Raw genomic sequence first — 16,311 nt, forward strand, 5'->3', positions numbered from 1 at the left:
TAGATATCTTAATGACAAGATTATTATTTGAATCTGGATTAATTTTGAATTCTGGAAAATTGATCAGAAAGGTATGATGAAAACTAACCCAAATAAATAGGGTAATTTTACTTTCACTATCATTTCCGTATGAACTTACAATTCCCCTATTTAGTTTTGTTAGTTTTCATCATAAATTTCTCATCAATTTTCCAGAATTCAAAATTATTCCAAATCCAAATAATTCCTAGTTCAATATAAAAATCTTACATAACAGCAATGTTACTATTACTTTCTTCAAGCTCCCCTTTACGTGCAGGTAAATCTGAAAATAAATGTTATAAACTTACACGTATAATGTTAAAAGTTACATTGTCATAGTTTCTATATACATGATATATGAGCATGACTTTAATAAAAGAAAAGGAAAAGACAGAGGATTAAAGAATTTGTATAAAGTTAGTTATTGGTATTAAAGAAAATATGCATACATACATATATATAATATGTTAAGAGAGACAAAAGTAAAAGTTTAGACAAAAAATACTGCATAGATTTCTTGTATATCATGCAATGCTCATCTCATAAACCATCTTTGAGCATAACATACCAGGTGGATCAGAATTTCTTACCTGTCTGGATCACCTGAAAACTTGATGAAGTAAATGTTGTTCATTCTTCAATTTCAATGTAGAATTTTGATGACAATTGTTAGTCTTTTTACTTTATTTTGTTTTTTGCAATGCCATTGTCAGTTTCTGAAGGTAAATTGATACATATATTTTGCTTAATTGTCCTTCAAATCTTAATCTATTGATGTTAACAAAAGATTAATATTAGTACATACTTTTTTTGTAAACATCTTTAGCCAGCAGAGGTAAATTCTCAGACTTTGTAAAACCATATGCACACCGATATGTTTCATTCATATCATTTTCTGTCAGGTTTTTGAAAATCAACTTGAATCCATTTCTTTCTACAGAGGCATTGTACTTTGTAATATCTTCTGATCCATTATTGAATGTAAGCAATTTCTCTTCAGGTCCCCTATACCATCTTTTACTCTTTGGTGATGACATGTTATAATCGTCAGATATACAAAACAATTCTAAATTTTCACCATATGCTATTTGTTTCACTACATTCCATGTAACTAAAATTATAAAAGAACATCATTTTAATGTTCCCAATTAATTAGTTTAAACATATTTGTATATAGTGGATTGGGAACAAAGTTATTGCAACTTATATTAATCCCTAACCCAATTAATGTTGCACATATTTACCCCTGCAAAATGGTGTCCTGAAAAAATCTTGTCTTTCAGGATATCCCAGGAAGTCCTGGGATATCCTGAAAAATCCCAGTACTGGTAATTTTGTAAATCCTGAAATTTCAAGTGTCCCAGGAAGTCCCATGAAGTCCTGAAATCTGTTGTCCTGATATTTCAGGAATTTCCAAGACTTTAAATTTGTTTCAGGAATTTCAGGGATATTTCAGGACTTACAATATTTGATGAACACAAGTTTATCCTGATTTTTCAAGAACTCTTAGGACTTTAGATTATTAACAGGAATTACTGGGATATTTCAAGACTTTAAAGATATGTGTTTCTTTTCAAAACTTAGTCTTTTTTTGCAATTTGAATTCCACTTAAGTATATTTACAATTCCATTTAAAATTTAAGTTCCAAGAATTGTTTGTGCACAGTTCAACTTGTATATGATCATATTGATGAAAAATGTTAGAACGCAATTTTGGAAAATGCAAAACTCACATATCACAAATCATGTCACATGCCCCAAGCCAAAATTTGAGTAACAACATGAACAACACAACATGATTTTTTTTAATTAAACATTATTTATTTTCAAAGCCCAATATTAAAGACATGATCATACAACCATAGATGTAATACCCAAGATAATAGATTAAATGTAAACAGGTTAAATTATAAAATTGCAAGTATCTAAATGAACACACAAATAATTTTCATGCTTTAATTCTTTATCTTTGAAATGTGAGCCAGAGTGAATGAAATGTATAAATGTGCCATCTGGTTAATAAAATTGAGAATGGAAATGGGGAATGTGTCAAAGAGACAACAACCCGCCCAAATAAAAAACAACAGCAGAGGGTCACCAACAGGTCTTCAATGTAGCGAGAAATTCCCGCACCCGGAGGCGTCCTTCAGCTGGCCCCTAAACAAATATATACTAGTCCAGTGATAATGAACGCCATACTAATTTCCAAATTGTACACAAGAAACTAAAATTAAAATAATACAAGACTAACAAAGGCCAGAGGCTCCTGACTTGGGACAGGCGCAAAAATGCGGCGGGGTTAAACATGTTTGTGAGATCTCAACCCTCCCCCTATACCTCTAACCAATGTAGTAAAGTAAACGCATAACAATACGCACATTAAAATTCAGTTCAAGAGAAATCCGAGTCTGATGTCAGAAGATGTAACCAAAGAAAATAAACAAAATGACAATAATACATAAATAACAACAGACTACTAGCAGTTAACTGACATGCCAGCTCCAGACTTCAACTAAACTGACTGAAAGATTATGATTTCATCATATGAACATCAGGCACAATCCTTCCCGTTAGGGGTTTAGTATCATACCATCATAACATATATGAGAAGAACATAACCCGTGTCATGCCAACAACTGTTTTTAGAATAAATGTGTTTAGTTCCAATGCAAAGACCTTATCAATGATTCAATATTAACGCCAAAATATGCAATCTTTAATGACTTGACAACAGTATCGTAATTATATCCCTTCTTAATAAGTCTATTTAAAGGTTTTGTTAGTTTCTGAGGTGAATACTGACGCCTTTGTGCTTTATAAAGAATATTACCATAAAAAATTGGATGTGAAATACCTGAACGTATTAAAAGTCTGCATGTTGAGCTATATTTACGAATAATGTCTTTATACCGATGATAAAATTTAGTAAATGTTTTGACTAGTTTGTGATATCGAAAACCCTGGTGTAATAATTTTTCAGTAATACATAAATTTCTCTCGTTAAAATCTAAAACATTGTTACATACACGAGCGAATCGTACAAGTTGAGATATATAAACACCGTAAGATGGTGACAAGGGAACGTCACCATCTAAAAACGGATAATTAACGATAGGAAATGAAAAATCATCCCTTTTATCATAAATTTTAGTATTCAGCTTTCCATTAGTGATATAGATATCAAGATCGAGAAAAGGGCAGTGGTCATTGTTAGTATTAGCTTTATTTAAAGTAAGTTCAACAGGATAAATTTCATTAATATACATACTGAAGTCGTCATTATTGAGAGCCAAAATATCATCCAAATATCTAAAAGTATTATTAAATTTGTTTATCAGATGTTGTTTCGATGGGTCTTTGCTTATTTTTGTCATAAATTGTAACTCATTTCAAAATTTAAAGAAAATGTGCGACCATTAAACGTGGACCTTACCGTATTGTTGGTTGAAAGACGGGGACATGTAAGTAATTTTTTGGCATGACACTTATCGATAGAAGGGTAACCACGTTTTTTATTGTTAAAAATGTTAGCGATGGTAGTATTTTTAGATAACCGCGATTTTGAAGATTGAGACGTGTGGATACCCTTAATACTTATTTTAATACTTATTTTAATACTAATGGTTAATACTTATTTTAGTGTAGACACTGGACAGGAAGTGTGAGGCCAAATGCAGGGGATCACATATGGCTAAATTATACATTTTCTGCAATTACTATTATAACTTTAAACATTAAGATGGTAAATAAACAATAAATGGATATTTTTTTATTATAATATATATATCAAATATTCAAGATAAATTTAATTTATTCAACCAGGGAACCTTTCAAAGAAAATAGAAATTTAACTCCTTAAATAACCCCTGACACAATTAGAATTTGAACTTGGACAACAAGCAAAGATGTCTAATATATCCTAAACACAAAGTGAATGCAGATAAATGAAATTAACTAAGTTCCAACAGTTCTATATTTTAACATAATATTAATAGTGCAGATGTTTTCTTCTGGTGACATGACTTTGATTTTAAGGAGCATTAATTTGATGATTTCATGCATTTTGGATAATATCTTTTGGTAAGTACAAATACATTAGATTCCACCATTTTGAATATGTGCATGTTACAATAAGAGTAAAGAAAACAGTTATAGAATGTTTACATAAGAATTACTTTCATCACAATCATAAGGAATTAGCAATACATTGTTATTACTTATAATGAAAAAATATTTAAATTGTATAGGTATGCTTTTAATAATAATATAAAAAACTTAAACATAGAACAGTGAGAAAACTCACATTAAGATATATACCACAAACAGTTTGCTGCAATATCTCTGAAATAAGTTGCTTAATTCATTAAGATACATACTTCTGGAATACTAGTACATGTTTAATTTTACAAATTTTAAATAAATGATTGAGTAGGGGGAAAAAATGCTAAAAATAATTGTCAGGAGATATTTTAAAGTCTATGATATATGAATGAATCAAATGTCCTTAATGGCAGGGTACATTTATACACAAAATATATACATGTATGTACTCATTTAAATAAAGAAAAAAGCATGTTGACTTAAACAAATCTGACATACTAATGCATGAGATTTGGTATTTAATTTTTTTTATCAAACTTTAGATCCAAAACTTTTTTTTTGTTTCAGATTTACTGTTAAAGACCAGCAGCTCTGATTTATAAAAAAAAAACTATAGTGAGGGCCAAGATACATTTATGTGACCAGCTTAAACTAGTCAAGACAAGACGGCTTTTTGGAAAATTTGAGAGAATAGAAGATGATAACAATGAACAAAACAGTGACTGTACTAAATAAATTTGTTTTCAAGTAATTTGATTTTAAAAATGCCATCAAATGTGCTGTGAAGAAAAAAGTTGGAAGAATGAATACTGTCTTTTCATAGATTAAAAGGATAAGAGTCCATGTTATCCCCATGGCTTTTTTTGTTGTTGATTTTTTGGTATGTCTTGAAATATCCCAGGACATCCCAAGAGTTCACAGGACAATATTAAAATAATTTACATGTAAGCAAGTCCTGAAAAGTTTTTTAAACCTGGGACTTCTCAGGACAATCCTGGGATATTTCAGGTTTACTAGTCCTGAAAAGTCCTGAAACCCTGGGACTTCTCAGGACAATCCTGAGATATTTCAGGTTTACTAGTCCTGAAAAGTCCTGAAATGTCCCAACTGGTCCTATGTTTTTAGGATCAGGATTTCCTGGGATATCCCAGGAAGTCCTGTTCCAATACTCTCCCTAAAATTCCTGAAAAGTCTTGAAATTTCATTTCAGGAAGTCCTGGGATATCCCAAGAAAATATCTCAGGAAATCCCAGGAAGTTCTTGGGATATCCTAGGATATCCCAATAGATTCTTGCAAGGGAAATCTTTCCAAAGGGAATATAATACACAAATCTACAAAACCTAACCCTTTAACAAATAAGAAATTAGACATGATTGAATCATGAAAAAATAAAATGCATATGGCTCTTTTTATTTTTGAAAAAAAAAACCAACATTCTTAGCGCTGTGATAACCAGATTCTACGCAGGGCGCAGCTTTATACGACCGCAGAGGTCGAACCCTGAACAGTTGGGCAAGTATGGACACAACATTCAAGCTTGAAACTGTCTGATTTTGGATTGTGGTCAAATTTTTGACATAATAAAGGTTTCTGACACAAAATAAATGTGGTAAAAAATATTGCAAATCTATTGCTTGTTACTGTTAGTGTGAAATTGAAGATTTCATCTTTAAAACTTTTCAAAAATTTGAAATTTGAAGAAAAAAAATATATGCATCCCCTTAAAAAATTGTAAACAAACACCCCCCCCCCCAAACTTATTGAAACCCCTCTTTGGACCAATAACCCCAAAACTCAATTCCAGCCTTTCCTTTGTAGTATGGAACCTTGTAGTACAATTTCAGCTAGATCCATACACTTAAACATGTTAAACAAAAGTTATTGTCTGGAACTAGAAAAATGCTTCTTTTTTACCCTTTTTTGGCCCCTAATTCCTACATGTTTGGGGCAATTAACCCCAAACTCAATCCCATTCTTCCCTTTGTTATACGGAATATTGTGGTACAATTTCAGAGATATCCATACCCTTACACACCAGTCATACTCATTGTCTGGAAACTAGAAAAATGCTGATTTTGGGCCCCTTTTTGGCTCTTAATTCCTAAATTTTTTGCCCCATAACCCCTTTAAAGAATCTCAACCTTCTACTTGTGGTATTTAACAATTAGATACAATTTCAGAGCAATAGAAATATTTATACACAAATTATTATCCTGAAACTAGAAAAATGCTTGTTTTGGCCCCCTTTTGGGCCACTAATTCCTAAACGTTTGGGGCAATCATTCCCTAGGCTTCCTTTTGCGGTATTGAACCTTTTGAAAAAAATTCATAAAGATCTTTTAACTGAAACTAAAGTTATTGTCCAGAAACCAATGTGTCTTTGGACGACGACGAGGCAGATGACGCAGACGACAACATCTTACCATTATACGATCCCAAAATATTTTTTTTTGCGGTCGTATAAAAAAAGCACTTCTCCTTCAAGTTTCAAAAAGAGAAGTCCCTTCTCCCTATGATTCTGAAGTACTGTGAGCCCTGCATGATATCACTAACAATGTTTAGTTCAATATATTTTTATTTCGAAAGAGAAAACATGTGATAAAGTAAAAACAGTTACATGTAGTCTGCACTCTTCCAAGACCTTACTGATATGAGCCTTTAATTAAAAGTTGACAAGAAATTTTGATGTCAGAGTGCTTAAAATGCAGTGAGGCTAAATAAAAAAGTATGTGTGGTTCCAGTTACATCTGAAAAAAAGTTAGGGTAGGTAGGTAGGGATTTTTTTTTTATTTTATGTTTTTTTTTTTACATTGAGTCTATGGGAGCAACATTCTGACTTTAACAGTGCTTAATGAAAAATGACAATAAAATCTTTAGGGTAGGCTATTTTTAAGCCGAAAAAGTAGGGACGGTAGGTTTACTGGAACCACACATATATTTTTATTTGGCCTGATCAATATAAATTACATGAAATAAGTTAGACATGGAAGAGTACACACATAAAATTGCTAAACCTATTCAATAATCAGCTCATAATATCATTTTGAAAGCAAGAATTGGATATTAATTCAAAACTAAGTCTTACTTTAAATCTCATTTGGAACAAAGTAACAATGAATTGATCATTATCATGATTATCAAAATAAAAACATTCAATTTTGAATTGTTATTGAAACTCCATGTATATATATATATATATAAAGCATGCCAAGATATGATATTGGGCAATATTCATTTCGGAGAAATGTTAAACTATAATCTCTCTCATCATGGAGAAATTTTACATTTTGCAAATCATGACTATTTTTGTGTCATTCATACAGCCTTTCAATGATCTCCCTCTTTCTATCACCACTAAAAGGGAATTATAAATAATGGTGACAACCATTGTGCAAAATTTTTCATTTCTACCCAATTGATAAAACTTAACATCTGTCAATCATTCGATTTGTTTGTACACAAATTTTAAGACATTAAATCTTTTTTAACAATATTGTTTTTCTCTCAATGCATTGATAATCAATCATAGATAATCATGATAATCTAATATATAAAAAAAACTCAATTAATTAAAGGAAATAAAAAATAGAGCAATTTTCAAATCAACAACAGAAATATTTAGATCCAGAGGAGTTGGGATGACAAAAATCGACTGACAGACTGATTGAGGGGTTACAAACATTTATACCCTAATGCACTTTGTTCAACAGGGTATAAAAATCAACTGTTTTTGTCATACATGTTAACAATGGTACATTAGTATACTTGTGAAACTTACCTTTAGCTTCTGACAGAAATAGCATGAAAACCATCCAAACTGATACCCATAATATGTTTACTATCATTCTTAATTTTTCAAATTCTGAAAAATAAAAAAAAAGTTATTTAGATTATAAATTTTACAATCTTGTTTCAAGAGCTCAATTTTAAAAATTGTCATAGACTTAAAACAATGAATTCCTAGATTAGAATAACAAAGGCATTACATTATATTTATAAAAGTTCAAGATGATCTTGTTTTTCATTTATCTGATGAACATTTATACATGCATACTATATGTAGTTGTATGCAAGCCAATAAGATTTTATGGTACAAAATATATTCTTATGGACTTTTAATTTTGGTGTATTATTGGGTTGCTGTCTTATTTGTGTATATCCAAATATCTTTTTATTGATAGTTGTACTTTTCTGTTTTCTACACATTGAATACTTTCAAAAGGGGAGAATTATAAATAAATTAATCCTACCAAAAGCTCATTTCCAATGTATATATAAACAAAGCATTAGATTTGTTTCTGAGCTCGATTTGGAATTGATCTTTGAGATGTAATTGTTTGAGCTTCTCCACATTATACTTAATACATTTTTGATTAGATTTAGTAATGTCCCAAAGAACCTTGGAATGAATTGTGCATGGGGATGTTTTTCATCCAATCTATTTAAAAGCCAATCTGCCTAAGAATAAGGCTGTGGTGAATACATAACTAACAAAGATGGTTTATTTAAAGGGGCAGTAGCTCATGTAGCTACGAGATATATAAAAAATCTAAAGTAAGATTTTTCTAGTTCAATCAATAATGAAAGTGAAATAGTGAAATAATAATTCGCTTTTAACAGCCAAAATGGTTCAATTTTGTCAAATAAAATGAAACAGACATATAAAAATCCAATTGCACATGTTGACTTAATCTATTCATATCTTTATTTATGTTAAATTTACATCGCTTATATGGTCATCTGAGGTCAAATCGATTATTGGATAGTTAATTAGATGGCGTCTGGACTAAAATACACACGAAACGAACCTACATATTACCGACCCCATGCTCTGTAAACTGTTTATTTTAGACTTTTATAGTTTGAATAAATGTTTTACATTGTTATAAATCAAATATTAGAATTCGGTGACCATGAATTTAACAGCTAGTACCCCTCCAATGTTATATTATGAACATGTTTATTAGCTGAAATCACAGCTTTGGTCAGCCTTTTCTAAATTTCTATACAATATGATACAACTGTGAGTGTACAATGCAAGCCAATATTATGCAAAAAGAAAGACTTTTAACCATTAGTTTTATCACCATGTCATTCCTTATTCCATAAAAATAATTACTTGCACTATGCAAATGATGCATGTATACAGTGCATATATGTGTCATGTCTGGGTATTTTCAACCCTGAAATCATGTCTGAAACTATATGAAATCTGCAATAGATAAATCGATCAGTTTATTATGACTTTAATTAAAACTTTTCAAAAAAACAAGAATGTGTCCATAGTACACGGATGCCCCACTCGCACTATCATTTTCTGTTCAGTGGACCGTGAAATTGGGTAAAAACTTTAATTTGGAATAAAAATTAGAAATATCATATCATATGGAACATGTGTACTAAGTTTCAAGTTGATGTAACTTTAACTTCATCAAAAACTACCTTGACCAAAAACTTTAACCTGAATTTTGCACTATCATTTTCTATGTTCAGTGGACCATGAAATTGGGGTCAAAACTATAATTTGGCATTAAAATTAGAAAAATCATATCATAGGGAACATGTGTACTAAAGTTTGAAGTTGATTGGACTTCAACTTCATCAAAAACTACCTTGACCAAAAACTTTAACCTGAAGCGAATGGACGCACAGACGGAAGAACGAACGGATGCACAGACCAGAAAACATAATGCCCCTCTACTATCGTAAATTTACACAGAATAATGAAAAGGAAATACAGTCATATATTTAAGGACTAAAAATATACCTTGAGGTGTAATACCACCAAATCATGGTACATTGTACGTCACATCTAGTTGTATACATACGAAAATAGGTTGAAAAAAAAATTCCCATGAATTTGACAGTTGTAGGTAATTTCTCCTACATTTTATTGCAGTAAAACATTTTCTATGTCATAAACATATGTCTTGGGTATTTCAGCATTGTTCAGAGCACAATTTTTTTTTTATCTGAGGTTTATTTTCAAAATGAACCCTAACTAAGATTGGTCTTATAAACTGCCTACGGCGCTAGATTGATCTTTGGCAAAGCCTACGGCGCAACATTACTGTTTGACATAGTCTACAGCATTAGATTGCCATTTGACACAGCCTACGGCGCTAGATTTATCTTTGACATAGCCTATGGCATTAGATTACCATTTGACACAGCCTACGTATTTGAAAAATATATGGTAAAAGATAATGTTAAACCCTAACACAAACCCTAACTTGAACCCTAACTGAGATTGCACTTATACACTGCCTACGGTGCTAGATTGCTCTCTGACACAGTCTATGGTGCTAGATTACTTTATTGACATAGCATACATAGAGATTAATACCATGGCCTTTTCCATATCAGCTTGGGTATCATCCCGAGACCCCCATATCAGCCCTAGACGGACTCGAGATGCTGATATGGGTCGAGGGATGATACTCAGGCTTACAGATATGGAAAAGGCCATGTATTAATCACTTTATCATATACTTCCGACAATAATTTTATGTAAGGCAAATAAACAAATGCAATAACCAAAACAGTCAAAAACTTTATAAAGAAAATCAATTATGAATCAAATATACTATAATTGTCCAACAACAGCATCACTACCTCCTTATATATGTATGGTAACATTTCCTTTAGAGGCATTTTGAAACATTGAAAATTTGGAAAAGTTTTATGATCATTACTTTATTAATCCATGTTTGTTGTACTTTAAAATGATTCATAATTGTCAATGGCATTTGTTAGCAAGTTCTAAACTATCCCCATAAAAGTTCCCGTAAATTTTGACGTCGTCATAAAAAACATCTGACGTCACAATGGAAAAGTAAACCGATACCGGAAACACCAGAAGTAACTTGCACGAGAGGCACTATTATGGGTTTTGTGCATGAGATGCACATGATATGGGTTATCAGCCCGGGTGGGAAATTATGGCTTGTGTACTTCCGCTCATTACACATATATGCAAAAGCTATCATATAAATGCTAAGTATATGATAAAACGTTTTATTGCCATCTGACACAACCAACGTACATTTTTAGTTGAATGTTATTAATGTCAATGGATTGCTAATTTACACAGACTACCTCGTAAGAGTGATGTAAGCCACAGCCTACGGCGCTAGATTGCTCTCTGACACAGTCTACGGCACTTGATTACTTTATTTACATAGCATACAGCATTTGATTGCCATCATGGCCATTTGAGAGGACCAACGTACATTTGTAGTTGAATGTTATTAATGTCGATGGATTGCTAATTAACACAGACTACAGACGTTACGCACGGTAATGCGTTCAGACTAGAATTACGTTATAATATGATTTTAAAACAGCAACCATTCACCAATACTAAATAAATCCACCAACATGCATATATCTACAGAAAGGCCTTGACATGTTTTCTTATTTTAAGTTAATTCTATAAATTTTTGCACCATATATCTATTTTATTGATCACACAACTCTTACTTTTAAGCTAATAAATGCATGTCCGGCGTAACATTTTCAAATTGAATAAAATGCATTTTCCTATGTTCTGTTGTAATTTTGCACATGTCATCTGCGAAATTTAGTCCATCAACTTACTACTAGATTAATATTCTAACATCATACCCGTTTTTAGGCGTTAGCTGAAATTTGAAGCAAGTCCTCAACAAAGTATTCAGCAGAGAAACCTGTCTTTATGTGTTATGAGGAAAGTTAAACAAATTCGAACTTGATTATTATCACTATAATATAATCAAATCATATTAAAACTATATCCAATAGAAAGTTCTGAAAAAAGATAAGGATTTTCAAAGTTTCAAATGTGAAAAAAATCTTTTTCATTAAGCAGTATTTAAATAAATTGCATGTCTAGCCACTATGTCCAAACGTTATTTTTTTCCCATCTTTATGTGAAATATGTAATATTAATAGAAAATGTGCATTTATAATACAAAATTAACATATTCAAAAGATACAAACTATAAGTTCATACAACTGGCTAAGTGAGTCGGGTGTTTTCACAAACATCATGACCTTACAATTTTTTTCAGAAACCATTTCCTTTGTCTAGCCATTATGTCCAATGGCGTCATTTAGACATTTCTGCAACATGGCTTCTTTCATATGAATACACACTATTCTGTCAAGGCAGTAAAAATGATGCCAGGAAATGTTCATTCCAAAAAGGTCTGCTGAATCAAAACAACACGTAGATTAAAAAACTACACACAAAAGAATAGACACAGGGGAAAAGGGGGGATGGACTATAAACAGGGATCATTTTTTATGGACAAAAGTTTTCACCCAAATCAAAAACACCTTAATAGTTTAGAATGATCAATCCGAGGTACAATGGTCTTATCAATAAACTTTAAAAAAATTATATGAATACTTATTTGTAAAATCAAACCATCAGTGATAGAAAAAGCCTTTCAAATAGTCTGAAAACTGGCACAGATTGGACGAAACAGAGTTCAATCTCAAAAAATTATTTCAACTAAAAAGAAATATTGCTAAATTATGGTCCGAGACCACCATTATTTCGTAGTGCATTTCTTTTAGAAATTTTTTTAAATCCCACCAGCGCTTTCTCAATGAAATTTTTACAGTGTGTTGTATTACTTTTGGGACAAATTATATCAAAATTATAGAAGACTTCATTGGCTCTAACTCAAAATAAGGACAATTTATTGTTTAGGGCGTCTTGAAATCTTTTGACAGCTTCCGAAGAGCTAATTTTTAACCTTTTTCAGCTGGACCCAAACTTTTTTACAGTGTAATTTCACCCCCTACTTGCAATTTGAGGTATTAAACATGGAAAAATAAATTTGGAAGGGGTATAAAAATTAATGGCAAGTAACCAACTGTCAACACTTAGGGACTATATTCGTGAACAACGAAAATAAAGGGACGACAATTGTGGTCTCGGACCTAATAGGATAGAAAGAGTTGACCAATCTTAAAAAACTTGGGATGACCAAAGATTGATAAATTATAACACTGCTTACAAAGTATCATAACAATAGGATATATATTATAGACAATATGTTAAATTCTATACTCATCTTTGCGTGTTAAATTTTGACGTTAAAATTGAAAAATTTCAACTATCAACATTTGGGGCTTTAAAAATTAAAATATTGCAAAAAAATACTTTTTAAATGCCTAAATATATAATAAATCATGTACTAAAAGCAATAGAGTACTCATTTGATTTATCAGACTTACCATAATTATTTAAAAGTCAAATTTATATGAGCCTGCGCCTAAAAATTTAGGTTTTTCAATGAAGGGGCTGGCCTTACATGAAGATGTAATATTTTCCAGCAATTTTAAATTTGTGAAGCTTTATGGTTATAAATAATCCTTACATATGTATTGAATGTACTTTAAATGGAAATAAAAGATACAAATAACATATCATATTAAGTTTAAAAGGGTCTTAGGCCAAGTAAGACTGGAAAAAATTTAGGGTCAATTTAGGCCATGCCACATATTTACATTAAACAAGAATGTGTCCCCAGTACACGAATGCCCCACTCTCACTATCATTTTCTATGTTCAGTGGACCGTGAAATTGGGGTAAACCCTCTAATTTGGCATTAAAATTAAAAAGATCATATCATAGGGAACATGTATACTAAGTTTGAAGTCCATTGGACTTCAACTTCATCAAAAACTACCTTGACCAAAAACTTGATAGTTGACAGACGGACGAACGAACTGACAGACGGACGAACGGACGAACAGACGCACAGACCAGAAAACATAATGCCCCTCTACTATCGTAGGTGGGGCATAAAAATGCATATTGAGGCTATAAGAAATGAAAATTTGTGTCTTTTTTTATCAATTCTATACTCTAAAAAATCTAAATACATGGTTAGATTAAGCATATATCAAAGAACCCCATAATATACAATTTTTGTTGAAATCAAACAAAGTCTAATTTTGGACCCCAATTTGGACCAACTTGAAAACTGGGCCTATAATCAAAAATCTAAATACATGTTTAGATTCAGCATATCAAAGAACCCAAAGGATTCAATTTTTGTTGATATCAAACAAAGTTTAATTTTGGACCCCGATTTGGACCAACTTGAAAACTGGGCCAATAATAAAAAATCTAAGTACATGTTTAGATTCAGCATATCAAAGAACCCCATTGATTCAATTTTTGTTGAAATCAAACAAAGTTTAATTTGGACCAACTTGAAAACTGGGCCCATAATAAAAAATCTAAGTACATGTTTAGATTCAGCATATCAAAGAACCCCAAGAATTCAATTTTTGTTGAAATCAAACAAAGTTTAATTTTGGACCCCGATTTGGACCAACTTGAAAACTGGGCCAATAATCAAACATCTAAGTACATGTTTAGATTCAGCATATCAAAGAACCCCAAGAATTAATTTTTTGTTAAAGAACCCCAATAATTTAATTTTTGATGAAATCAAACAAAGATTACTTTTGGACCCTTTGGGCCCCTTATTCCTAAACTGTTGGGACCAAAACTCCCAAAATCAATCCCAACCTTCCTTTTATGGTCATAAACCTTGTATTTAAATTTCATAGATTTCTATTTACAATTATACTAAAGTTATGGTGTGAAGACCAAGAAAGCTGCTTATTTGGGCCCCTTTTTGGCCCATAATTCCTAAACTGTTGGGACCTCAACTCCCAAAATCAATCCAAACCTTCCTTTTGTGGTCATAAACCTCGTGTCAAATTTCCATAGATTTCTATTTACTTAACTAAAGTTATGGTGCGAAAACCAAGAAAATGCTTATTTGGGCCCTTTTTGGCCCCTAATTCCTAAACTGTTGGGACCAAAACTCCCAAAATCAATCCCAACCTAAGAATCCTTTTTATGGTCATAAACCTTGTGTTTAAACTTCATAGATTTCTATTTACATTGTACTTAAGTTAGAGTGCGAAAAACCAAATGTCTTCGGACGATGACGACGACGACGACGCCAATGTGATACCAATATACGACCAAAAAATTTCCATTTTAGCGGTTGTATAAAAACTAGATAAAGGCATAGATACACAAATATTGACACATGAAAACCTGTCAGATAGAAAGTCAGGATGCCATTTATGCATCAATATTGAACCAGATGCTCCGCAGGGCGTAGCTTTATACGACAGCAGAGGTTGAACCCTGAACGGTTGGGGCAAGTATGGACACAACATTCAAGCTGGATTCAGCTCTAAATTTGGATTGTGATTAAATAGTTGACACAGCATAGGTTTCTGACACAGAATGAATGTGTTCTAATGAACTTAAAATTTTTGTTTTCTCTTAGAGCAATTCACTATGCTGTTGAATATTAATCCTCTCAAAAAAATGTTTGAAGAAATTTTCTTTTTTATTTATGAAATTTCAAATGAGAAAAATTGAACCCAATTTTTTTAATCACATCCCCCTTTCCCTTATTCCAAAACTAATCTCAATTAAAATTTCTAATGGAGTTTGCAACAATAACTACTCATTTAAATACATCATAAAATATTAAGATGTAAAAAAACTGCTTGTTATCACTGAATGGTAAAGATTATTTTAATTTATCAGTTGGTAGTAAAAAGTGAATATACATTGTATTTGTATATTGTATATAACAAAGATTTAAGTTGATTCTGGACAAAGAAAGATAACTCCAATTAAAAAAAAATCTTGCTATTGCACAATATTTTGCAATTAGATATTTCTTGCTTACTATTCTGGACAAAGAAAGATAACTCTAATTAAAAAAAAATTTGCTATTTCACAATATTGTGCAATTAGATATTTCTTGTCATTGCGCAATACTGTGCAATTGAAAAGACTTGCTATTGCACAATACTTAATATAATAATTTTAGATCCTGATTTGGACCAACTTGAAAACTGGGCCCATAATAAAAAATCTAAGTACATTTTTGGATTCAGCATATCAAAGAACCCCAAGATTTCAAATTTTGTTAAAATCAGACTAAGTTTAATTTTGGACCCTTTGGACTTTAGTGTAGACCAATTTGAAAACAGGACCAAAAAAGAAGAATCTACATACACAGTTAGATTTGGTATATCAAAGAACCCCATTTATTCAATTTTTGATGAAATCAAACAAAGTTTAATGTTGGACCCCGATTTGGACCAACTTGAAAACTGGGCCAATAATCAAGAATCTAAGTACATTTTTA

At 31.4% G+C, this 16,311-nt stretch overlaps 1 protein-coding gene across 1 annotated transcript in view; it reads right to left on the reverse strand.

Moving 5' to 3' along the window:
• Positions 1-16,311, reverse strand: part of LOC143080161 (uncharacterized) — a 32,562-nt gene that overhangs the window by 12,847 nt on the left and 3,404 nt on the right. Inside the window, exons 2-4 of the mRNA XM_076255886.1 lie at positions 7,902-7,985; positions 827-1,132; positions 250-304 (exon numbers count right to left, since the gene is read on the reverse strand). Coding sequence (XP_076112001.1) covers positions 250-304; positions 827-1,132; positions 7,902-7,968 — 428 coding nt within the window. The 5' untranslated portion in view covers positions 7,969-7,985. The remainder of the gene's footprint in view (positions 1-249; positions 305-826; positions 1,133-7,901; positions 7,986-16,311) is intronic.

This window comes from Mytilus galloprovincialis, chromosome 6 (assembly GCF_965363235.1).
Source record: "Mytilus galloprovincialis chromosome 6, xbMytGall1.hap1.1, whole genome shotgun sequence".
NCBI lineage: Eukaryota > Metazoa > Mollusca > Bivalvia > Mytilida > Mytilidae > Mytilus > Mytilus galloprovincialis.